The 27371-nt window shown below is 35.1% G+C and overlaps 1 protein-coding gene across 3 annotated transcripts; it reads right to left on the minus strand.

Moving 5' to 3' along the window:
* Nucleotides 1–4078: 4078 nt before the first annotated feature.
* Nucleotides 4079–27320, minus strand: LOC135686920 (protein phosphatase methylesterase 1-like). 3 transcript variants are annotated; one of them, XM_089108983.1, is made up of 17 exons: nt 27285–27320; nt 24414–24529; nt 21739–21823; nt 20751–20843; nt 20311–20368; nt 19192–19243; nt 17817–17888; nt 17442–17527; nt 16537–16627; nt 14893–14958; nt 14005–14203; nt 13004–13061; nt 12620–12685; nt 12245–12289; nt 11217–11281; nt 10726–10793; nt 4079–4464 (listed from the first exon to the last, which is right to left on the minus strand). In XM_089108983.1, the coding sequence occupies exons 1-17, from the start codon at nt 27303–27305 to the stop codon at nt 4437–4439; spliced, it is 1269 nt and encodes a 422-aa protein (XP_088965109.1). In that variant the 5' UTR covers nt 27306–27320; the 3' UTR covers nt 4079–4436. The 3 variants fall into 3 exon arrangements, with proteins under 3 accessions (XP_088965109.1, XP_088965110.1, XP_088965111.1); XM_089108984.1 differs by having other exon boundaries at nt 4079–4541; XM_089108985.1 differs by lacking the exon at nt 27285–27320.
* Between the last annotated feature and the right edge of the window lie 51 nt (nt 27321–27371).

Here is a 27371-nt window from a genome sequence, read left to right on the forward strand (position 1 = left end):
TAGCAAAACTAAGTGGAAAAATGCTAAGATTGTTAAAAACACAGAATCTACAGTTAATTAAACATAGTAAATTGAACATTAAGACCAACTCCAATTGTTTTTTGCTCAAGAGATCTCATTTTAGTTTAAAGTAGTAATTGGCATTAGCAATTAACCTACTGATGAAATATTGGGAAGATTTTAACGCACTTTTGTGACTTTTCTTGCAAATTTTCTTGCAAATTTTCTTGCAGGTATATGATTATATCTATCATGTGTACAGATTGCTATGTAACTAAAGAACACAAAAGAAAACAGAGAAAAACCCTGTACTTTTTATCCATATCTTCCGAGGACATTTTCTTAATGAGTTGAAACTCATTGCTTGATATTTAAGTGTAAATCAAGGAATGGCACTTATGTCTTGTGTTTTCTTCAACGCAAGAATTTTCATATCACTTATCGGCTGATTTTACAATCATTGTTGACTAAAAAATTATCAAAGAGACCTAATCTTTACAAGAGTTAGATGTTCCCTGGTTTTATTCTGTTTTTGTCTCATAAGATTCTATGGTTCAAGGCAAAACTTAAGTAAATTGAACAATAAGACAAACTCCAAATGTTTTTTGCTCAAGAGATTGTTTTTTTGCAAAAAGTTGTGAAGTTGCAATATCGAGAAGAATGAGAATGCGCAGAATGAGTATGTGTATTGGGTATACCGATGTTAAAGGAAGAAATTCAAGGGATTTCCCACCCATGAATAAAAGTATCTTCTTCGTTGAAGGAGCAAGTTTTTGCAAGGAAATTTGACGCAAAAACTTGCCGCGTCACAAAAACCGAGGCTAACCTATAAACTCCGCTGACCAAAACGATTGTCAGAGCAAATAGATATTGTGAACGAGACTTGTTATCAAGTAATTGTCAAGTAAAAAATATCAAACAAAACTTGTTGCTAATCTACCATGGCAAGGAAACTTGTAAACGAAAATTACCAAGAAAAAATTGCTCGTATAGATGCGGCTTAAACATCAGCTAGCTTCAGAAAAGCCTACTTTTCACAAATCAGTATATTTTTGCCAAAAAATGTTTGTTTTCATGACCACATTGTTACTGATACGTCCTTCTTTTCTCACTTATAATAATGGCCTGAAAATAATGGATTTCTCTCGAAATAATCAAATTTGTATTTAGAATTACTTGTATGAAATTGATTATTACTCAAATTCGATGCTTGGAAAGAATCAAAAAAATTGTAGAACTAATAGGAAACTCACCATTTAGTCAAAATAACATCAGGTCTTTTGCTCAGAAATAAAACTGCTCTCGCTTTTTTGCTTCAGTCAGTGGTATTCAGCAGAGAAAACAATTAAACATTTGTTTTCCCATACTCACCATAAAGCGACGATGATCAGATTAATTTGCTTGGAGCCAATCAAAAAATGCCGTTCATTTGGAAAGATATCCTTTAACTTTGCTAATCCTTCAAGCCAACAATTGATCAAAACTTGCCTAAAATTGATGTCTAGAAAAGAAATTTGAGCGATCGTGAATCCATTGATGCAGTTGACTTTCATTATTATCAGCTGATTTCTGGCTTCCTTTGTTGTCGAAGAATCGTTGCGTTAAGATACAATCGTTGTTCTTTTGAGGTTCCTCAAGTGAAAGTTCCGTTAAGTTTCAAATTATTTGGAAATATTTTATAGAAATAGCACAGATGTTTCAAGAAGCATGCACAATTAGAATGTGTAGGTCACCAAAAGCTTGGGGAATTTCAATTTGTTTACTGAATATGCAAACATGAAATCAGAAATAATGTTGCCTAGCAACAACAGGTCTTTTGTTTTATAAAAACCGTATTTAAGAAACCGAGCTTGAGATGTCCAAAAATAATTTAACCGTATAACTGACCACCCAAAACCTAAAGAAACTAATCTTGAATCTATATTTTAAAGATTGGGTGAAATAATTTTTCTCGGCGATTAGGTAGGGACCTATTTCTATTCAATTGAAAAAAGAACCTGGCTAACGATCAGGTGTTCTACTTGATATTAATTTTATGCTTTTGTGGTTTATTTAAAAAACTTTTAGCTCTAAGAGTAACAGACAATTAAGAACAAGATTCCGAGCTGATTTTTTTATAAAAATTCATGTAATCTACTAAAACATCTCAAAAAATACATCGGCAAACTTTCGTCTTGTTATATGATGATTTTACGATAACGCCTTTAGATCTTATGAAAATTTTCTGACATTTGCGAACATCGTAAGTTATGGGAACTCTGACTTGTAAATACAGTTGTTTAAATGCATTTAATATTTGTACAGTCATTAGACTGAAATTAAAATCAAATATTGATAAAATCCTCAAATTTTATCGCATTCTTTCATATATATTTTTGTAGTAGATTGTATTGCAAGTTTCGTGATCAAATATCATCTTTACAAATCATACCATGTTCACAACGCTCACACGTCATCCTGTATCAATTACACAATAATCTGAAATCTTTCTTAAATTGTACAAGAAAGATCTTTTTGATCCATTTTGTAGCAGATCGCATTATGTAATTGGAACGAAAAATCACAAAGGCTTGATTCTCGCTTGGCGACAAAAGCTCGCTTTAGCTGCATTATACCGAACTGGAGTCGCGATTGGCGTTTTTGAGGACCCTTTCACGTTTGATAACGGGTCAAGCTATATTTTTCATCTAAGCTGTAAGTGTATCAAAAAACATTCCATTCATTATTCGGCTTTTTATGTTCTTCGCCTTGTTTAGTATTCAACCAAATATAGAGACAAAAAAGGCCACGAACTCAATGTATCTACAACTGCTTTCTCTCTATCTCCCTATAAAGAGAGTTCGTATTCTATTACGTACATAAAGTTAAATCGAAAGCAAGTAAAACTTGACTGTTGTGCCCAGATATACACAGGAAGAACTGTTAATTCAATGACAAACGATCTCGGATTCTTTCCTGGGAAAACATCGCAAAAAAGGAAAAAATGTCTTAATATTTTTCTACCCCTACATTTGATAACCACAGGAATGTAACGGATTTTTACCATGTTTGGCGCTGGCTCTTCTCTGAGTACCAAAGCAACGCAATTTGGAGCATCTAGACGCTTCTCCACCTCCTCTTTGTTACCATATCTTTTTTCCGTGCTCGAATTGATGTGGTTCTGGTACCAAGAGTACGCTGGCTCGTGCACACTAATATGCGAAGAATTTTTCTGTCTTTCAAAGCCTAAGGGCGTATCTCTTACGAAGTATTATTTAGAAAACATTATAACGCGTGAAACCTGGTTGTTCATTTTTTCTTTTCTTACCCGGCTTAGCTACACCATTTGCTCCTCCCTAAAGGTTGCAGCGCAGACTATAATGAGGGAACCTTGGTGTCAAAGAGCATGCTCAAGGAACTTGATCATTACAACGGATGCTCTTTGGCTCCAAAACGGGGAGTTAACACTCATTAACAACTTTATCTTGTTCGTCTCCCCAACAAATATGCAGGTTTAAACCTGCTAATATAATGTGAAAAATTGTTTAAATTGATTAAGGCATTTCTCTAAAATCGTGTGCAGCCGTAGCAAGGGTGTGTCAAAGTGACCCGCCCACTGCTTAACTTGGTTCTGCATCGCTTCATAATGTCATAACGGATACGTACCCACATCTTGTTCAGAAAATATGTCGCATGCTATATGTATTTGAAAAAAATGGGGGAAACAGCTTTATTCCAGCAGTCACCTGAGTTGATTCAAAGAGAAAGAGAGAGATAAAATAACAGGAAGATAATGGTTCAGGAAGGTGACTCCTGGCAAGAAGATGTCTCTAGAGGAAGCAACCAATGAGACGAGGAACTTGGCAATTATAAAAAGAAAGAAATTCTTAACATGCGAGTCCAACTTATGCGTAGATTTGAAATAGGCCAAGATGAAAGAACTATTATTGTTTAGTAGAATTCCTGATGTTAGCAAAGAAGAGGCTTCGGTTTAAAATGTCTACATTGAGTCAATTTGAGTCACGGCAAAGTAATGAGAGATTTACCGACCGTTGTTAGATGCTTTCCCGAAGTAAATATAGCAGAAAGCGAGACAACATAACACGAACTCTTCTCAACAGCGTCTTTAAAATATATATTATTTACAGACAATAAAATTGACGAAGCAACAGCTAAATTAGCGCATTTATTATATCCGAGATTATCACCAATGGTGTCCATGAATGAAGGCAACCAATTTCAGTTCTACTCGAAGATATAACTTGGATAATTGTGTTAACACACAGTCAATGCAACTGCAGCACTGCTTCATTTTGCAAGTCCGGCAGTATTTCTTCTTGACGAAGTCGTGCATCAAAACCATTGACATTAGATATTTCCTTGAAGCAGTATTTTAGTACCACCATGAAAGCATATTAGTTTGAGCAAGCCATGTACAACATGATAGACAGCTCCAGTCACATAAAACCTTGATTCACCAATGGCCTAAGTGGAACAAGAAATTCACAATATTATCTTTAGCTGGGAATCAATTTTGCCGATCTCAACACGAAGGCATCATCCTGTAAAAGAAAATTTAGATTTCATCATTGCATCATACACTTGCGATGTTTACAGACTTTGTTTGAAAAAATAAATGCAAGAAAATATAAGGATTTGCAAAGCCACACCATTGTCTAGAAGTCTCTTCCTCGGACCAACGAGCCAGAACTTCAACACCTTGCTCAAAAAAGTATTGCAAACCAATTTTCAGAGCATTGGCAAGCATATCTTTGAACGTCGCTTACGTCTTGCGACTGCAAATGCTATTGAGTAAGGTAAATAGGCCTTCAACAAAACGCTGTCCCGCTATTAGCCTTTACGTATTTCTTATGGCATAGACTTGACATTCGCATAGAAAAGGCTTTTCGTCTTTGAAAGCCTTTATGCTACAAATAAACCATATCTTCTGATACAGATTTTTGTGGCGATGTTTCACCAACTACGTTTTGATCACTACAAGTAATTAAGGTAAATTCTTCACTAGCTGTAAGATTTCGTGATTAAAAAAATATTTCCAAGTAGTAGCTACTTTCTTTAAGTTAATATTTTATGAGCACTGTCAGTATCCGAGAGGAAAAAATTTTGACTGCCAGCAACGCAGCTAGAGGTATAGGCATAAGCTTTCCTTAATAAAGTGACTACCGAAAAATAAAACCTGTTTACATGTGGAAAATGGGACCGATCCAGTTCGGGATCGATCTCGTTTGGGAACGATCCCAAAATTTTTGCAGACGTTTAGATGGGACCGATCCCAATCTCACTGGATCGATCCCAGATCGGACTGCACTGCTTTCCGGCTCCTTTTGAAAAGAATATTCATGCATGTGCATTGCATATGCCATCAAATTGTAGGAAGATTGAGAAGAACATGGTTTGAAGGAAGATTGAAAAGAAAATGGTTTGAAGGAAGATTGAAAAGAAAATGGTTTGAAGGAAGATAGAGAAGAAAATGGTTTGAAGGAAGATTGAGAAGAAAAGGTTTGAAGAAAGATTGAGAAGAAAATAGTTTGTTGGAAAATTTAGAAGAAATGGTTTGAAGGAAGATAGAGAAAAAATGGTTTGAAGGAAGATCGAGAAGAAAAGGTTTGAAGAAAGATTGAGAAGAAAATAGTTTGTTGGAAAATTTAGAAGAAATGGTTTGAAGGAAGATAGAGAAGAAAATGGTTTGAAGGAAGATTGAGAAGAAAATGGTTTGAAGGAAGATTGAGAAGAAAATGGTTTGAAGGAAGATTGAGAAGAAAATGGTATGAAGGAAGATTGAGAAGAAAATGGTTTGAAGGAAGATTGAGAAGAAAATGGTTTGAAGGAAGATTGAGAAGAAAATGGTATGAAGGAAGATTGAGAAGAAAATGGTTTAAAGGAAGATTGAAAAGAAAATAGTTTGTTGGAAAATTTAGAAGAAATGGTTTGAAGGAAGATAGAGAAGAAAATGGTTTGAAGGAAGATTGAGAAGAAAATGGTTTGAAGGAAGATTGAGAAGAAAATGGTTTGAAGGAAGATTGAGAAGAAAAGGTTTGAAGGAAGATTGAGAAGAAAATGGTTTGAAGGAAGATTGAGAAGAAAATGGTTTGAAGGAAGATTGAGAAGAAAATGGTTTGAAAGAACATTGAGAAGAAAATGGTTTGAAGGAAGATTGAGAAGAAAATGATTTGAAAGAAGATTGAGAAGAAAATGGTTTGAAAGAACATTGAGAAGAAAATGGTTTAAAAGAACATTGAGAAGAAAGTGGTTTGAAGGAAGATTGAGAAGAAAATGGTTTGAAGGAAGATTGAGAAGAAAATGGTTTGAAAGAACATTGAGAAGAAAATGGTTTGAAGGAAGATTGAGAAGAAAGTTCTTTGTAGGAAGATTGAGAAGAAATGGTTTCGAATTGAAAATTATCAAAAAATGTTATTGAAGCGATGAAGGAACGGCTCTACTGCTGATGATCAAACATTAATGTACAAAGCAAATCACTCTCATAAGTTGGAGCCTGTTCGCTAATTTTTTTGATAAACTCCTGAAAACTAAAAAACCTTCTCCATCTCGTTTTGCTTTTCTCATCTTTTGGACGAACAAGGCGCACAAAATTTGATAAAGACAAGGTCGAAGCACCATGTTCAAAGCATATCAAATTGCATAGTAAACGAGCCTCGATTCTTATCCGTGCCAAATTAGGATCGATTCCACCTTATGCCCTATGCGTTTCGGTAACCTTATGCAGTTCGGTCCGGGTACTCAAACGCATGGCAATTTTGGTTATGCAAAATCGTACCCAAGCACTTAAACAAAAGGGTACCAAAACGAATGGTGGAAATAAGCATGCAAAACGGTCCCGGTACACAAACGCATGACTATTTTGCTTATACAAAAATGTACCAAAGCTTTTAAAAAACAGGGAACCGAAACGAATGGTGGAATTTAGCATGCGAACCGGTCTGGGAACACAAATGTTCTGGTTCATACTGTTCAGAATGTAAAGAACAATGGAACTATTTCTAACAAGAGGCTACTAACAAGAAGCGGTGCTGTGATTTCCCTTGTTAAGTTTATGCAAAAAAGTACAACATTAATGGCGACTCCAAAGTTTTCTTGATTGAAAAATGTGAAATTTTAAACTCAAAAAGCATTGTGTTCAATTTGTTATTTATAAAGTGTCATAATATCGCACTACGATGAAATCACATGATTTGAAACACATTGCGTTTCACAATGTTACATATTTGCATAGGGTACCAAAACACATATTACACCGGCGTTTACACGAGACGGGGTCGATGCCGGCTTGTAGCGCTCCGCTGTAAACGGGCTCTTATGCATATGTTAAAAGAACTTCCTCTTTTGAAAGCAACACAAAATTGCCAGCTTTAAAAAGAGTTGCAGGCCAAAGCACAACAGCTTGAAGGAGGTAGGAAAAAAGAACTGGCAAGTGACATCGCCACACAAAGCATCACTTTACAAAATCTAAGTTTTGCAAGAGGAAAGTTTCGCAGAGAAGGCTTGGCATAAACGGGATAATAAGCAACTGACAATCAGCAAAAAAGACAATATTCTCGAGCCTAAAATTGCTTGTGTGACATCAATCAATATGTTAAAGAGCAGAGGGCTAAGGATATATCCTTGTTTCCCACAATATGCGTTATGCTGATACTCAAGCTCAACACACCAGCAGAATATTGTGTACATTGCCTTAATTATGAATGAGGTATTAACTTGCTCTTTTTTTTGTTCAAAAGTCGTCTACGACCAAAAGAGCCATATTTTGAAGGTTATTCTAATCTGTATTTTAATGTTATACCTCTAAGTATATTATTACTGAACAACCAAATTGCTATACCTGGATGATACTGGGGACCACAATAAATTAATTGGTTTATAATTTTAATTCTCTAACGTTTAGGGTAATTTTCCCTAAAAGAAAAAAACAGATCCCAAAAATTTAAACGAATTCCATCGTTTAAACAACACATTTTAGACATCGATTTGGACCAATTCACTGTTTTTCAAAGTTTTAAAGTCAAACGGCACTCAGATGCTAGAAAAGCTCACAAAATTTCCTTTATTTTGAATTTTATGTAGGTTCGTAGATATGTAAGCTACAATGCTGAAATAGTGAGTGACATCACCATATAGGACAATAAATAAACAACAGTGTTTGAGAAAATAATGCGATAGAATAAAGTTAATTTAAGCAAATGATGAAATTTAAAAACACAGTACAGGTTTTTGCAGCTTATGAATAGAAATAAAAGAAAGCTGTTGACGCAATCCGTGGTTTTTGAAAATCATCACAAAAGCATTGCGATAAAACCACAGCACGAAACTCCGTAGTTATATTAAATAAAGCGGCTATTTTACGGTTTTGCAAAACTCCAAATCAAACGAGTTAAGGCACAATCTACCTGCAAAAGAGCTTTTCAGATCTTAAAAAAGAGTTCGTCTGAATTTCAGATCGTAAAAGCTTTTAGCTTCAATATAGAGGAGTATAAACAGCTTTAAGTAGGTGATTTAACAACTTAAACTCTAACAACACTTGATTGATAAGTATCTGAACATATCAAGATTCCTATTGATGTTTTTCTGCTTTGTGCAATTGCAAAAACGTTTTAATAGTTTGCTTACTTCAGAAAAATTGACTCAAAAGAAAATGTGATAATAAAAATTTAAAAAAATCATGGTATCAAAATTTCATTAGTAGATTGAACTAACATTTTGAGATTACATTGTTATGTTTTTTATAAAAGCTAAGTAAGAATTTATTGATAAATGAAACTTTGAAAGAAGGAAATGAACTAGGAAGACAATTTTTTCAAGTAGCGCTTCTTCCAAGAGGTCAAAATTTTGAAAACTTTTTACGTATAAGTTAGTTCGTTTAATAATTAGCCCCTTTTCGCTGGCTGCCCCGCATACGTAGGCAATTTTTTCAGGCTTGTCTGAATTTCAAGTCAGCTACAAAAGAAAACCAACTTAATAAACACATCAAAAGATACAAAACAAAAATGGACGTATAGGGTTGACCCAAGGCATATTTGTAAGATAGATGATGTGTTTCCAGAGGATGGATATATTTGGTGGTTCAGAAGCAAAGAAACCTTTTTGCATGGTAGCACAAATAATCAAAATAACAAAAACATGTGTCTAGTCTTATGTGAAAAATCACTACCTCTGCAGCCATGAAAAGATACTTTCTCTGAAAACAGTTAAAAACGGATGTCCTACTCAATCAAGGTGATTAATTAGGGCTTACAGATTAAATTCAAAACAACGAATTTTCACAATGAAAAAATAAAAGCATCGTATTTCTAAAAAATAAAGTAACAAAAGTGCAAAAATATTGAGTGCAAAAGCCTATTGAACGAGTAAGTAAGCTGGAGTTTCTAGAGAAACGATGCGAAGGTGATAAACGATTCAAAAGGGGAGTTGAAAATGCCTGCGAAATGTGGCATTATGCCACAACTTTGATAATTAGGCACTGAATATGTGGCGCCTTATCAAATTATTCCTCTGTAGTGTTTTGAAGAACATAGTAACAATTGCGGCCAAGAGGAGGAAGTGCGTAAATAATCTCATTGAGCCTGGCCTTTAAATTGGTCATGTTCATCTCAATTAACAGCCGTAGCATGTGAACTTTTAGAGTGCTAAGTGAGAATGCTTATCAAGGTAAGCCAGGGTAAAGCCTTGGCCTAGCTTAGCTAATATCCTTATTCGCAGTTTGAGCGTAAACGAAAGAGAACAACATCATCCCATGCGTTGTGAGAGAAAAGCGTCCCTTCTGAAGTTTTGCCCTCAGGCAGCCATTGACAAATTATCAACAAAAAATGTTCCAGCCATCAAAGCCACAGGAGACAGTGAGGAGACAATTTTATCTCCTCCAATAATTTGAAAATAAAGGAAACCATCATTGAAACAAATCCAATTTGTTTTTACTGTGCAACTTCCTTGAAATACTGTGTTTCCGACCACTCAAAATGCAGCACGCAATAGACCGTTTTAAAGCAAATTAAAACTAAACATCACAAGTCATCGCAAACTGATACCAAAGATTTGATGATTACTTTTCTCTTGACAAACTTTAGCATATAGAACAAGGCGATTCAAGCTGCAACTGCTTCCTAATTATCACTTTAAGAGCAAAACTCGTAGTTGCAGCTCTGCCTATACGGCACTAACAAATTTGTGACACACCATGTCTGTCAGTGAAGTCTACTGTTGCATTGTAACAAGCTCAACAGAATAAATATTTATCAAAACGATGTTGAAAAAATCTAAAGAATTTAGATAATTTCGTTTTAATGTTTATTCGAAGCTACGAATATCTTCAAATAACTAAAAGAGCAAAAAAGAATACTTGGCACTGATACTGAGAGAATAATAGAGATGCTAATTATTCGCTATATTTTGCTGACTTTCAAAAGAAAAAGAAAACTGTAAATTCGATATAAAAGATAAAAATAGGTAAAAGAAGGATAAAGACTATTTGATTCCATCATAGTTAGTAAAAAGCATATTTACAGTGAGTATAAATAAATTGCTGAAGAAAGAGCAAATAGACCTTGAGGAAAATACCCAAAAGAAAAGGATGGATGAAAAATACTGGATTTAGCGTACCAAATTTAGCATTACCTAATGATATTACACGTTAAATTGAAAATAAGTGCGTGCGGAAAAATACATAATTATACTAAAGAAGTAATAAAATAAATAATAATAATTCAGATGCCTTGCCTTTGGTAGGTGGTTTTGGCTGTCGCAAATTTATTTCGGACTAAAAACTCCATCATCAAAACTGCAACCTGAAAAATATTATACGGAATAAAGAATAAATTTTGACAGGAAAACTGATAAGTTATTTTTACACACTGTGGGATAAACATTAAAACTACATCTAACAATGGATTAGACAAATAATTATAAATTCTAGGAAAGTACCAAGAGATGACCAAAGCATTCAGTAATGACCTGAGAATGACAAAGTTTATGTTATGACGTAAATCATGCAAACAGGAATTAAAGTCATTTTAAGTTTTTTTCAGGAAGACACCGAGGTTTGATAGTGTATAGAAGCTCTGTACCCTAAATATCTTGGTTCCCCTTTATACTCTGAAGGTCTTAAAATATTCTTGTTGCATAGTATTTGTATTACTTCCCATTCTCACTGGGTTTTAAAATGATACATCAATAATAAACAAGAGGGATACATTCAATTCAAGGATTACCATTTTCGGGTCATCTTCATGGACAGTGTGCCCGCAATTTGGTAACACGTGCATCTGAAACTTTCCTGTACGCAAAATAAGTGTACTGCAAATGGTTAAGGCGAATGCTGAATAGGGCTTTTGGTCACGCATTAGTGTCACCAGGAAAGAAAGAATTGTGAACAAAAAAGAACGAAATTATTCAGTTCAAAAACATTAGAAACCTATCTGAAACAAGGTGAAGAAATTCGCTGAAATTTGACTTCCCATAACAAGGAAAAGGCATGCAGCTCAAGGTTGATATTGCTTGTGGCATATAAGATACTGGTGGCAATTAAAATATCCATTTATAAATAATTAGTCACGAAATTTTGAGCAACGACATACTAATTCGATGTTATCAAGATGCATCAATGATTTATTGATGACAGTGCTTCCTAATGCATTAATCAACGGAAAGTGACCAGTACAAATTTTGCGGGAAACGTCCTGAACACGTGGAAATGCTTTTTCAATTGTCCATACTGCGAAGGGAAATGATCCATCAAAAACAACAAAGCTTGGGCTGGCCTCTGGTTTCAGCATAAAGATAAACGGTTTGTTAATAAACCCATCATCTGATCGGGTTGATAAATAATTTCTTTTAGCCACGGGTTGAAAAGCCAATGGAACGGACTGAATTAAAAAATCAACATTTCACAACAGAAAGCTTGCGATTCCCAAATGCACAACGCCTTCTGTAGCTTATTCATCTACAAAATTTCTTGTTCAGATTAGATTGATCCAGAAACAGTTTTCGTCTTGAACCAGCATACAATGACATACTCCTGATGCAAATCACGATACAAAACTACATTGGTATTAATCAAACCGAACAACAACAAAAATAGGTGTTCGCCAAGGCTGCTTGTTATCATCTCGACTACTCATCATAATTCTAGAAACAATTATGACGAATGCGTCAAAAGACTTTGTTGGTAATGTAAAGATACCCCCTCCTCCCGTATTCTATAATAAATTCTAAAACTAAAACTTTCAATCGTTCTAACCTTGCATCTGTCCTATAGTTAAATCCTTGTCCAACCTGTCAATCCCTATAAGAAAATGAAATCAATTTGATAATACGTTGCAAACTCAGTATTTTACGACGTCGGCTGAATTTGTTTTCAAAGCTTTATTTGGCTGTGACATAAACACAAGATGAGAATCGTTAAAGGAATACTACACATCAATGACAGGGGAACCAAAATCAATTTTTTTAAAATCTGAGACAGATTTGAATGTTTTAATCAAAAAGTTCATAAGTTGGTAAACTTGTGTATTCAGTCGACTTTTTTTAAATTAAAATTTACAAAAACATCGTGCATACTTGATTTCCTTTTATTTACAAATAAACGAAAATATATACTATCGTGAACTCTAACCTGCAAGCATCAGAAGCTTTGGGACAGGCGACGATAAAAACAGTTTTGACATGTCTTGAAACCAACCTGGGAGAGAAGTTTTTTCTGGATTGTCTTTCAAATGCGAATACGAAGTGTTTAAAAAATTGTCAAAAATTCTTAATTTTACAGCTAAAAAGCTTTGACTTTGTGGAGGTTTTCGACTTTTTGAAGATATGTGTTTGAAAACATTAGCATTAATGTATAAGCCTGATAATCTTTCAGTTTTCGTCACCTGAATTGAGTTCGGGTAGAGCCAGCCGGAAGCATGATATAAAATGTATCGGTATTATTCTCAATATTATCCAAGATATTCACAAAAAATCTAATAAAATGAAAAACCCATTCATATTTTTGAACACCTACCACGCCAAAATATTTCCGTTTTCGTAAGATCTATGCGCCAAGTGTAAACGTATTCATCCTGAGACGAAGGAAGGACAAAAATATCAATGTAAATATCAAGGAATAGTTCAAAAAAATTTGTGAGGCAACATTTTTGCGGGGTTTTAGAAATTATCAATTACATCATCTAAGAAGTGTAATTACATTTGAGAAAATTTCAAAATTAAGCATTGATATGGTATAACACGAGGGGCACCTCACTCCCAAAAAAGTGGATGAGATCTTTGGAATTTCAAAAATCCAAATATTTCCATTGAAGATTTTTTAGATTTCTGGATTCTAAAGAGATTTTTCAAGATTTTCAGAGATTTTTCGGGACTTTTATGGGCATATATGCATGGGGTTTTTATCCAGTAAAGCAGATAAAATTCAAAATAAACTCGCATTTTTCAAACATTATGAGTCATAATAGGTGTCACATTAACACAAACTGAAAAAGCAAAGACAAAGCTTGTCAAAGTGAGGACACAAGTGGCCGCTACGAGTCAAATTGAAATGTTCTTAGAATCGAATAACAAAATATTATATGAAAAAACAATAAATTACCATCCAACTGAATTTTGAGATATTGCAAAGAAAAAACTTTTTGGAGACAAGATAAATTATGTTTATTGATTACGAGATTTTTAGACTTTTAAAAAATTGCAATGATTTTTAAAGATTTTGGAGATTTTTCAAAAGGGTGACGACATTTTTGGAGTGATTTGCTCTCGGTATAGAACAAAAATATAAGGAAAAATTAAATAAACTTAAAATCAGAAAACCAATTAAAGAGAGCTTGTTGCTCAATTTAGTGGTGTCTAAAGAATGTGGTATTTAGTTACGAAGCATTGTGGGTTAGATAATTGGTACTAATTGGTATTAAGCGGAGTGCCTCCTTAGGTTACTTCGTTTTTAAGAAGTTAAAAATTACATACATAAATAATAGCTTAAAATTAACCCAATACCAAAAAAAGACATACATCGGGCTGACTTCGTGGGCTAGCATCACTGGATGGGTCACAGGTTCCTTCACCTTCACGTTTATGCTTCTCCTCTTTCAAAACGATCTCATCGCCAAGCTCCTCCTCAGATATCGTCTCTGGAATTGGAGGTACAGGCGATGGCGAGGTTGGTGTATTCTCCTCCTGCAAAATGTGATCCAGTCTTTCTTTTGTACACCTGTTGTTAGTACAAACGCTCAAAATAAATCTGTCAAATCATATTACAATTGCATTGCTACCTTTATAGACCTTGATAGTTATCATTTTTAAAACAAAAACAAGCAGAAAAGTTGAGTACGTTATGAGTGAATGTTTCTAATTCAAACCAGGGAGGTAGACCTGTTTAAAGCATTCCTACTTCAAAAATTTAAAAAAGTGGAGGCATAATAAAAGAGCGATCGAACATTTTCTAAAAATATCAAGTAAATTGTAATATGACCCGAAGAATTTGAAAATCACATGGAAAAACGGAAACAAAGCATACCAAAGTACTTTTATTCCGACAGTCCTCAGAGAATAAACGTCGGAGAATGAAGAAAGGTAAGCAGAAATTTACATCCAGAAGCGGACCGAAAGTAACACGAGGGGAACAATGACAGAAAGTTCTCTAGCATGCCTTGTTTCCGCTATTTCATACTATCTTCAACTTTGGTTGGACCAAAGGTTAATTTAGAAATCAAAGAATATGAAAATTGCTGGTTCACTGGTCTGTCATAAAGTAGTCGATGCCGTAGAAGCAAAGCTGTATAAGCTTTAGTGTATATAACAGGAAGGTTCTAGATTGTAGCCACACGTTTTAGGATTAATTTTATCATCAGGCAACTATGAATGCCAAAACTGATGCAAAATAGAATAGGGAAAAAGAACCTGTATAATTGACCAGGAATGGAAACTTTTGCTGACTCCAAGTTTCGCACTTGATTGCTTCTTATACTAGAACGAAATAAATTTCGAATTACAAACCTGTTGGAAGAAATTTGATATTTCAATAGATTGAAAACAACAAAACATCTTATAGTTTTTCGTTTATCTTTCAGTTATATATGGCAATTAGGGATCTGCACTTCTCTAAGTTCATTTTGAAGTTAGACTCTCACATAACGACAAGAAATTTTAAATTATGAACCCAGAAGTGGATAGATCTTTATTTCACAGGTGTTGGTCATGTATAAATCATCATCGTTCGCCAGTACCCCTATATATGTGCGAAATAACATGCAAAGGAGGTGCTCCACCGTTTCTTGTACGGTCTGGACAATTTTTTCTGGAAGGAGGACTTCCTGATATCGTTGAATCCCTTTACGACATATTCATCCTCTCCCTTGCAATGCGTACATTTCCAAGGAGCTGGAAAAATTGCGCGGGTCTCCTTTTTCTTCAAGAGTATTCAACGTCTAAATATTAATAGTATCACTGGATTAGAACATTCAATAATCCATAAACAGAAATGAGACGGCAAATTGAAATAAACGGTAAATTTTCGCAGACTGTAACGTGTTTCTGTATGCATTCGTTGCCATCAAAACATACTGATGATCTCAACAAATTTATGTATGAAATCTAAATTGTTTAAAATAATGGCTCCATGGAAAAACAAACTATCCTTAAATGTTCTCAAGATTCGTGCAGTGGTTTTATCCCGCCAAAAGATTTCTTATGAAATTTTCGGGAAGATTTCCTTCTCTACAGATGGCACGCAGGCAAAGATCGTTGAGGATACGAAATACTTTGGTGTTCAGTTAGGCAGTCATCTTGATAAGAGTAAACATATAAAATGCACGAGGACATAAGTCTTTCAGGCTCTGGGCATTTTCGAAACATGAAATACTACAGAGGAAACGATGACAAAGTGACAAAGTAAAATATACACTATTGGGCCTCATTCTTGGCACTGTTCTGCAGTGTGGGGGTGTTGTGGGAAAACTCAAAGTTGGACCCTCCAAAAGTTGCAAAATCGTTTGCCAGTAAATGTTACAAATAACAGCTAGGACATTTCTGCAGATAGTTTGCTAACAAGGCTAAAACAGCCAACAATATCTGGCATTATTCAAAATTAAACTGCAACTATTATGTTCAAGTCTCCTGACAGCATCTGAATATTCATCTGAGTTATTTACAAAAAGCACAGCTTAAATACACATACACTTAGAATCACTGAAACTAACTTGTATGTTATTCTTTTCAAAATAACAAATAGAACAAATCGATTTCATTTCTTGGGTCTAAGCTATGGAACAAATTGAGTAAAGATTTCAAATGCACCCCCAATTTTAGCCTTCAAAAAATTTAAAGGGAACATTGTAGAGATTTCGCATTCACTTTTCTTTTTCTTCCTTACTTTTGACTTTGCTATGGTTAGTCTTTGTAATTTGTGATTAAAATTTGCAATAAGGTTTTACTATGTAGCATTTTTACACGGTCCCCTGAAAAGCTGCCACAACAGACTAATGGGGCTACCCTTGTAAGGTAATTCAAAATGAAAATGAAATGAAAAGAAGCAATTGACAGAACCTCCATTCAATGCTTTCTTCAAGGGACTTGAAGGCTTTTGGACGGCTTTTCAGAAAACCGTCCATTGCTGACAATGCCTCTAGCGCAGTACCTGAAAATGAGTAGAAATCGTGGGAAATTTGTGTGTCAGTAACAAAAATAGTTGCATCTTCTGGATTATGCAAAAATGATATCAATTTCTGTGATTAAGTACATTTTGAGTTACTAGATAATGCTGCCAAGTGGAGAAAAAAACTATAGCAGTTTAAAGAAGTTTAGAGAAAATAGTCTAAAGTTTTAACTAACATTGACAAAAAATTTGATTTTGATGGAAAAATTGGTCCCTTGGACACCATGTTTTAGAAATCCTTGACGTATAAAACGATTCTTAAAACCCAAAGTTCAGCGAAAATTTATATCCAGATGCGGATCGAAAGTAGCGTGAAAGTTTTCGTTTTCAAAAGGGAATACAGGAACAAAAGTTAGAAATAGGCATTTCCTCTTGGTGAAGTTGGCATTCCCTGTTGGTTTCAGTCAAAAGCATGACAGTAAAAGGGATTCTTTTAACATTGAAAAGGGTATGGCTCGATTTTTTTTTATTAGCCCACCTCCCCCCCTCCCAAAAAGCAGCCTGGTGGCTGGGTGCCGCCACTGACTGTTGTCGGTAAAAATTGCTTACCAATTTACCTGCCATATAATAAGAATCGTTGCTAGATTAGATTTTGTTGTGAAGAGAATGTTCAAAATGTGAGTGAGTATCAAAGACAAAAAATCAAGGATGTTCACGTTAAACTAAGGGTGATAGCAAGTGAAACTAGTGTTGGTAGTTTTATCTACTACCAGAAAAACATGAGAGATTCTTGAAAATGTAGGTTTAGGGAAGTCAAACAATGAATCTATATGTTACAATATTATTGGTGTTTCACCTTCCACTACATCTATGACCACAAGCCCGACAAGAGATTTTAAAAGCTTTGAGGCAGCAATGTGTACTGCTATTGCACCTCCCATGCTAAAAATGAAAAACAAATATTGTTTGTGGTTAATAGCTGAAAAATATGTTTAAATGTAAATCCTATCAATTATTTTGCATTTTTACCAATCTTGCTGAAATTATTCAAAACAATTTCAATTCACTTTGACGTGTAAAGATTGTTGCATGGTTTCAAGTATAAAAAACAATTTTTTAAATCTATCAAAAAGGAAACAGATAATATAAAACCGATTGATTGAGGTTTGCTTCAAACAATTTATTCATCCAGCAGATAAATGGTTAAAAAAGTTTAAAAAAACTGGCAAACCTATGACCAAGCATGACAACAGGAGGTTGAACTTCATTGCAGAAATATTGATCTAAAATGTCAGCAACATCTCTGAAATATTGAAGAGTAAATACTTAAACTTACATTTTGAACAAAATTCAAATCCCAAAATTCAATATAAAATACTGAAAAGAACAGAGACACACTAAGTATAGTTACACTTGGGATACAAAAGTGGTGATATCAGATGAAATTTTTTACAAAGCAGTGATGATATGAAGGTGAAAAAAACTTTGCCAAGCAAATTCTCACCATTTCATGAAGCAATTGGGTGCAAATTAATTAAAAAAATCAACCTTAACTAAAGAAGTTGGGATTGAACAATTAAATGGATTTATGACATCAAATCTAATTTCAAAACTCTGCATAACAAAAATTAAATGGAAAGTTTATGCTTGCTTTGCATCTAAAAAAGTCTCTGCACCTAAGTCTTGCTCCAAAAATGAGAAAAGATTTAGGTCGTCACAATCTCCTCACTATGAGAGAGAATTACAATAAACTAACAGTAGCATAGCAAGGGGGGCAAGGGGGAGGGTGACCTTCCTTTGCAGGAGACCCACACATGTGCCTCAACAGAATGGTTTATAATTTCCTTTGTTTTAAGGTTAATATACTAAAGTCCTTCATCTTGTTTAGGCATTCCTGATAAAATAGAAACTAAAATGCTAAAGCGCTTCAATCCTTAAAAAAAGGATTATGAAATGCTTGTTGGAGATTCTGCAGATTTTGCTCCAAGGAGAATGGTCTTAGTTTGAAACTTTTGAATATTGTTTACTTTTATTTAGATATTTGCTTACAACTTTGGAATATCAGTTTTTTCACATAGAGCTTCTTCACCTTCAGAATATAAATGCTAGAGGAATTGTGAAGGAAATAGACTTTTCTAGAATGGGGTCAGCCACAAAAAGCTACATATGACAGGTATTGTGTTTAATTAGAAAACCATGGCCATGTAAAAGAAGCCATAGCTTTTCCAAATGCATTTTTGGGGAGGCTCAGCTACCCTTAACAAGTGAGTTCATATTTGGTTGGAAAAAATCTTGGCCACCCTTTATTTTACTATAGATTCCTCATGAATGAGCAATTTCTTATCAGCCTTAATATATCATCAAATAGTTTGAATGACTTCAACACCCAACAGAGAGTCTTTAACACAAATGCAAATACATTGGGTGCGATTAGAGGGGGTCATGGGTGTGGTCTTTTGAATTTGCCCATTGTACAGCCTCCTTCCTATCTTTTTAGGATGGCACCCTTGAATCAAACAAAATTTATTCAAATCTAAAGCCTACACTAATTGTAAGTGCCTATGGTGTCATAGGCTTCAACAACCAAAACAATAAAGTTTATGTACTTTGAAAGGATGTCAGCTGCCAGATTTGCATCATCATTAGTCTTTGTATGACCTGAAGAAAAAATATTTCTTCACAATTATTCACCTTAGTTCAGCATCTTACAATGATTTCACAGAAAGGGCATACTTAATTTGCTTCAGCTACACAAAATAGAAAGAGATCCTTGTTCATTACAGATCTGACCCTTTCCCCTAAAAGGTTGCCCAAACACCCCTGATCTATGGTGTGTTTAAAGCAGAGGGATTTTTTTTGTCACTTAACTGAAATAGTCCAGCTGCTAAGCTTGAACAAAAAACAGGGGGATTGGAGGAGGTCCTCTAGTATATCTAGTATGTAGGTGCTTTTGACCCTATTTTCAACAAACCTGAATACATCCATCCCTTCCCCCCCTTTGAAAATGCGTTGGGAACCCATCAAAAATGCAACCCAAAAGAGTGTTGAAAATCTTCCATGCAATTTGGGATTGGTGCCTCAGTTTGCATTCATAATCAGCAAGTAACTAAGACGAGATTGTAACATATGGTAAATGGTAAGAACACAGAATAAAGAAAATATGGTAAAATAACGAAACATAGCAAAAGTCCATATCCTTATTTTCTTTTTCGTTTTTTTTCATCTTATCATAATATCTTTCAGTAGCTAAGTAAAGTAAAAGTAAAAAGTGGGTTGTGACAAAACTTGGCCTACACCATTGGTGTTCCTTTTGGTAGGCATAGCAATGGTGTGCCTTTGGTGTAGCAATGGCTTAGCACAGATCAATTTGATGTAGCAATGGCATAGTTTTTTATTCAAAATAAACAGATCATGATTATTTTTGCAACTATTTTTGGAAGTTTGCCATCAAGATAATTTCGGTCACATTAAAATATTTCTATTTACTGCCTCTTTTTCATATTTAATTTACTATACAAAATACCATAATCATTATTATCAATAAATATAGTACAATATGCCATTATTGATAGTTTCCCTGGGCAATTTATTTAGCAGTTTCAGGGCCATCGCTTGCTCAATTCCCCATTTGTTTAAAAAGTGGGTAAGCCATAATTTATTTGCCATTAATATATGCTTTTTCTTAATAGAACTCATTGAAAATTCAATGTTAATAGCATAATTACCATGTCCCCTGAGGTCAACTGCAAGAATTCTGCAATCACACAATGACATCATTTCAACCTAGAGGAAGGGCAGACATTCCTGAAGAATGATAGCCCTGATGGCCCAACTATAAACATATTTACATAACTATAATAATTATTATCATTTTCATTTTGTTCTAGCAGAACAAAGATCCATCATATATATATATATATGCTTACAAAATATATATATCTACGTAAATAAATATATCTACATAAATGCTTACAAAAAGGTGTTCTGTTTGCTATGAATACAGAAAGGTAGCTGATGATGCAGAGGAAACACAAACATCTACATTCATCCAATATTCCTTAAGAGGGATGGAATTACCATTTTATTGATAAATTTTAATTTAACAAAATATGAATGAAAAGTTTCCAAATAAGACTTGATGCAAAAAAAGAAATATCATCTTTACTGTGAATACTGCCCAAGAAAGTCCAGAGTGACCACCACCATGAAGAAGTAGAAGGACAGGTCCTTCTTTACCAGCAGTATAAACTCTGAAGACCTAAAAAAAGCACTTTAGTAAGGACAAAAGAATGTAACTGCTTGCTAGGTGCCTTACCTTGTAGATATGCAGTGTTATTTGTGCCTGTTACTGTGTCTGTTACTGTCTGTGCATACTCTTGTCTCTGCGCACTTGCACAATAAGGTTTATTTTTTTTGAAGAATTATTTTTGAAGAATATATCTTTTAGAATATCTTAAAATACTTCTTGTTATGTTACATGATAAGATAATCATGATAAGATTTGCATGCAAGAGTTTAATGATATTTTTTTTCTTTATAATCTTGTAAGATATCTTAAGAATATCTTGCAGTTTCCACTTTACAACAAGGGAGAAACTGTCTTTCTGTCTCAAGATAACACGTACAAAAGCAATTAAAGAAAGTTAACAAGAAATTTAAAGAAACGACAGAGAAAAATAGCCAGCAAACGTGGTGCTGGGTGAGCAATAAAGATCATGTCTGGGGACTTTTAGGCATGCGTGGAGATGTGCCTGTTGTATCGCACGCCTTATATTGTCTGCAGTGTAGAAGGGCCTTAAAAATGAATTACATCCTTTTTAGTACTAAAATGAAACCACAAAATTCAAGCATAGGCATATTTGATACAAGAGGATATAAACAAATCAATTGGCATCACTTATCTGTGTTAGACAGGACTTGGTTTATGAATGTTTGTATCCCATATTCTTATGGAAGTCATCTAACTAAGGACTTTCAAGAATATGTGACACAAACATCTTGAAATGAAAATAAATGCAGAAAATAACATGATGAAAACACTGATTAATCTTTTAGCCTTACAATGTCCTTTCTGCCTATTGATCCTGAAGTTTGCTTATTACTTAGTTGGTTTTCGTAGAAAAGATCACAATACAGAAAAGGCAGGCACTCACATTTTCACCAACTTTTATGTCTTCTTCCCCCTCAAAGTATTTGTCCCACCTCACTGGTGTGTAGTCTTTTCTTCTTTTGTACTGTCTAGGCAACAAGTGCATTTGACTAGCATTACATGGAGTATATATATCAAGAACGCAAATGTTGAAATTACAAAATGGCAGCATCTACCTGTAAGTCTGTTGTAAGTCATGGGCAAGAAATGTTCAAGGTGTTTTGAACTAATATCAAGACTTTAAGCACAAGATACAAATTATATTTGACGAAGCCATGTAAGTATAAAGCTAGAATATTTTACAGAGAGCTGTCATTCTGTACTTCCATTAAGAAAGTATGAAGAGAAGAATAATATAAGAGTTTGAAAAAGTAGTCAGAATAATAAGTATCAATAAACCAATAACAACATAGTGTCCTATTCTCTTAAAAAATAAAATTTTATAACATTCATGGCACTGTTTTTCTTGCAATTACAAAGTTTTTGCAGTCTTGTTACCAAAGGATCATGCAGGGAAACACTAAAGAATCAGCCTCAAATAACTTGTTGATTGATGGATGATTGATGACTACAAGCAAAATATATTTTACTGAATATGGAATACCTTATCACATTGTCTAGCATAAAATCATGAATCACTTAATATCTAAAACTATACTTCAAATTTTCATGTCTTAAATAATCAGTATTAATAATCCATTAGGTTATTTTTCTGAATCTATACATTGTTTTATATTACTAACTATTAGTTTCTGCTAGTTTCAGGCTATCACAGTAAGCAAGTTTTTCATCCATTGTACACTTAAGTTTCATAAGTATTGCACCATTATAAAGGAGGGGAAATTGTGTAAATTATCAAAAGCGATTGTTATGCAAATAAATGGTGGAAGTGAATAGACCACCAATCAAAGCTTCTATTATTTAGAGCACTTTTTTTTTAAAAATTACAATCACAAAATTTCAAATTTATCACATATTTCTCATAGCTATTATCTCAGGTGGATATTAACAAAATTGCAAGTGTGCACTTTGGTATAGGTGGGCACTTTAATTGTGTATACACTGGGGTCGCAAAAGTATGGAAACTGTAGGTCAAAATGGCAGCTCACAGTGACCACAGGCCTAAGCCAACCAATTTTAAAATCAGAAACAATAGGTTATGGCGAGAAAATGCATTTTGCCATTCCTTCGACTTTCGGTTTTAAGAAAATTTAATGATTGGTTTGCTGTTTTGAGGTGAAAATTCAGCAAAACTTTGAAGCACTGCTTCAAAACAATTCTGTAAAAGATTCTCTGATTATTCATGAAAGATGACCACGAAGTGTCACTTGAAGTGTCTTTTCCATCAAAAAATTATAACTGAGAAAGTGACATTAGCAGTACACTTTACATTTAAAGTTTCAATACTGACACAAAGTGAGCTGCTCCACATTTGATGTTAATGACTTGTTTATCTTAAATTCTGATTTACTCTTTCAAAATTAAAGAAAAGAATCATCTACACCCAAAACATCTATGTTATTTAGCAAGAAAACTATTTTGATCACTAAAAGACAGCTTTAGAAATTGTTCACCTGATATCACTTTTAATAACCTAAAGGCTAATATCTAGGCCAAAATGATCTTCTCTGTAATATATTTAAAGTCAAAACAAAGGTGCACGCATTCAATGCGTGTTCAATTAAATTATCTTATGCCTATTAAGTTTCGTCTGTACTTTGAGGCAATTCTTTATGAATCCTTCGAAAATATTTTCCAGAAATTTTCTGAAGCACCGGTCCAATGTTTCCCTGACTTTTCACCCGCACAACAATAAGATGATCTTTCAAATTTATTTTGATTCAAATGCCATTGGAATTACGCAAAAAATCTTGTGTCGAAAGCGTTTGTTACAAAAACCACTTAGCAGTGAACTTCTGTTTTAAAAACCTGTTGGCTTAGGCCTTTGGCTTCTGTGAGCTACCATTTTTGGCACTTTTTCAAACTTTTACGATCCCAATGTATAGTGGGCACAAAAATGCTAGAGCGCAAGGATTTCGAGGAAGATAAGAAAATGAACTTGATTGATAGTAATTTTGCATACTTTCAAACCAATGTAAGATTATGTTGATCTTGAGGAAACATGATTATTTATTTGCCCCAAGCAATTGGGCACACATGTGTCACGCCCAGATCCCAAGATGCCACACGCTTTACCAGGTATGCAGGGACATTTTGGAAAAAACGATCTTGGATGTGCACTTACCATACTTTGCAGTTTGGCAGCAAGCCAATACATTTGAGCTGCAAGGAACCTCACTTGTATATACATGACTTGGTTGGTATTGTGGGTCAGGCGCAAGCGCAAGAAACCAAGCATGTCCGTGAGCATATGCAAGTTTTCCAGCATGGTTTTATGGCGTCAGAAAGAAATTCAAGAATTTCCTGCCAAAATTTGCTATAAACTACACCTAATTCACCTAATTTGTGCATTCAGATATTTCATACTATCGAAGAGTCGACAGAGAGTGCCGCAATTTGAATAAGGTGGTCAATACTTTTTAAACGATACAGTGTTTATCACAAATCACAAACGCTTGTTTACCTCTGAGAAAGTGGTGTTTTATTTTATACCTGGTTTAGAGACTGAGTTCATAAGTTGGACACTACAGAAAAACAATGCAAAATGAAAGTACTTACTGGCTTCTACCATGCGCATTGAATTGATTTGGAAGCCCAGGAGGCAGTTTTGCTAGCCTTGCCTTTAGCAAATCTTTAGGATTCGACATCTTTGGGCTTCCATCAACTAACAACCTCTTTCAGACGAAAAGAAATTCAATTAGAGAGTTGCATTGAATTGCATTCATGTCTGGTGCAGAAAATGGAGGCACTGAGGGATGTGAGTGTGAAACTGAAAATAAACGGGATCTTGTTCCATTTGAAGATACATAGGTACATATACATACATATAGTACATACATGCATGCAAGGGTGATGATGTTTGTGGAAAATAAACCTTACGTTACCACAGAGCGTACTTTTTTCAAATGGTGGATTAAAAGTTTACTGTATATCATTTTGAAATGGCAGGGCCTACGTCACGAATTTGAAAGTGGAGGCCAACGCTAGCAAAAGTAGGGAGCCAAGGCTTTTTCCTCTTTTACTACAGCTTTAAAACTACTTGCTTCGCAAAAAAGTGGGGGTCATGGCGCCTCCACCTCCCCCCAGTGGCGTGAGCCCTGAATGGAATGACTCTGTTTAACCCTATTCAAGTCAGTGCTCTCTAATCTAAATATAGCGACTGACATAAGAATAGGCAACATCAGATAATTACAAATATTTATTTTATACAACAAGCTAATTAAACAAAACATTAACATAGAAAATCCCTGATCCAAAAGAAGAAGACTGATGTGCGTTCAGTGTGGTGGTATATGGGCGGCTAAACCGAGGGAAGCTTTGACCAGTAGATTGAGAGGGCTGGTAAGGTATAATAAAACAGCATCTGATTTCCAGTCCCCCATCAGCTTGATAAGATCGAGGGGAATACCAACTTGAAAGGCAAAGGATGCCCCACCACGTCGGGAGGATTGGTACCCGAAAGCTCTCCCAGGAACGTCACTAGTGTTTAAACAGTGCTGAAATTTAGAAATAAACAGTGTGTATGAAAATGGCTTGATAGAAAGGGAGGAGTAGAACCAGTGCAAGGCCTCAGAAAAGGGAGAGGCATTGTAGGTGAAAGCAAAGGCATGGCTGATGGTAGCAACAGGGCAAAAAATTGAGTGTGTCACCTGAGGCAGAGGGCATTTTGCTCCACCAAACTGGGATGAGAACTCCCCGTGAGTGGAAAGACAAAGCAGCTCTTATTGTTTTCCTGGGACAAAAGAGGCAGCCCCTGCACGGAGAAGGTGGGATTTGCAAAACATACCATAGAATGTGCTTAGACAAATAGCCCGAAAGGAGGAATCTACACTATAGAAGAGAATGAGGGTTCTATGGATACATCGAAGGTGATTAAAAGTAATAGGGGGCTACTGGGAAGGAGCATGCCCAAGAAAACTCTTGATGCCAATGAGCAAGGAGGCTAGGGGCCAGTTACCAAGCAAGGAATTGGGTAGACCAAGATTGAAGGATTCAAACCACATTGAAGTATTGTCGGATGCTAGAAGGGTGCGCCAAAAAGGCAGCCTATAGGCAGCTGCTTGTTCAGGTTATAAAGCCTAGCATATGACTGAGATATCAAAATCAGCAAAATGTAAATGAAATAAGTATACTATACCTAATATGGAAATACCTATCAGACTATGTACCGTGAAAATCATGAGATCAACTTCACGACCAAATGCCTCATGTCCCATGACCTGTGCAAGGCCAAGACCAAAGGTCAACTACAGAGAAGAGGATGATGATAGTAGAACAGAAGGCCCACCATCATCCTACATCAACCTAAACTTAGTATTATTTATATTTAGAATATCGTTGGGACACAGTCACAATGAACACTAAAAAGGATTTTCTAGAAATTTGACAGCATATTGAGGCAGGATAGTAAGCATGCCATTCTTGTTTTTATAGCAAAATATGTAAATCAATTCAATTAAATTAAAATCATTTAAAATTCAAAAACAACATAAGTGTCAAAAAAGCCTGAATTTTAATTCATGCCACGCCCATACTGCTTGAGACACACTTAATTTACCATGTGTATAGTGATGATTTCCAAGCACTCTCCAAATGGGGAGGAGGAGCTGATACCAATTTTTGTTTTAGGGTCCTGTTTTACTTATTTCTTGTCCTTAGCATAGCAAGGGTGGTAAGGTTGGGGGCAAAGGCAAGTTGAGCAAGGGAAAAGTGGGGTCAGCACCCTTTGGACCTTTGGAATGCCAGAAAAATTCTGTCTATCCAAAGAACAGGTCACATGGCTTTGTTACCTATGAAGAGCTGTAAAACGTATTGTAATCAGTGACAAGTAGAATGTGTTAATCTGAACATTTTGATGGCCAAAATAAATTAACGTTTGAATCTAAAGAATTGTTTTTTCTATATTTACCTAATTGTAAAGCTGATTTTGGCCTGCCTGACCTGCGCCTTACACCTGCCATCTTCTTTCTTTTTTTTTCATTTTTCATTTTCTCCTTGATCATCTTCTTCATCTTTTTTCACATCATTTTTTCATTGACGTCTATTCCTACTTGGCAGTGGCTGGTAGCCTGAATTCTTCTCCTCTAAATCAGTGGCGTCTAGGTGGGGGTAAGGCATCACCATAAAACACGTTTCCATATCATCGCCGATCCTCTGCCGGGACACGTCCCGTCGCTTACGACGATATTGAAACCAGTGTTATGTTCAACTTTTGAGAACATCCCCGATGCATCGCCGTCGTGTCCCCGTCGATGCGGGACAGTTTTCCAAATGGAAACCACCCACTTGTGATCGGCGACGTCGGGGTAGCTCAATTATTCACCTCGAGATTGATAATAGTGCATTGGAGACTCTAGCAAAATGGCTACTCGAAGCCCGTAGAGCTACAATCTTTGTTCAATCCTTCCAAAGATGCAAACATTGTCCTACCTGAAAAGTATTCCCTGTCATGTAATCTGAGCTCCTCAAAAAGAGTGTTAAATTGTCCAAACTCCAGCCTTTTCTTTAAGAAAGAAC

This window comes from Rhopilema esculentum, chromosome 6 (genome assembly GCF_057945365.1).
Source record: "Rhopilema esculentum isolate cy_ngs chromosome 6, ASM5794536v1, whole genome shotgun sequence".
Classification (NCBI taxonomy): Eukaryota; Metazoa; Cnidaria; class Scyphozoa; order Rhizostomeae; family Rhizostomatidae; genus Rhopilema; species Rhopilema esculentum.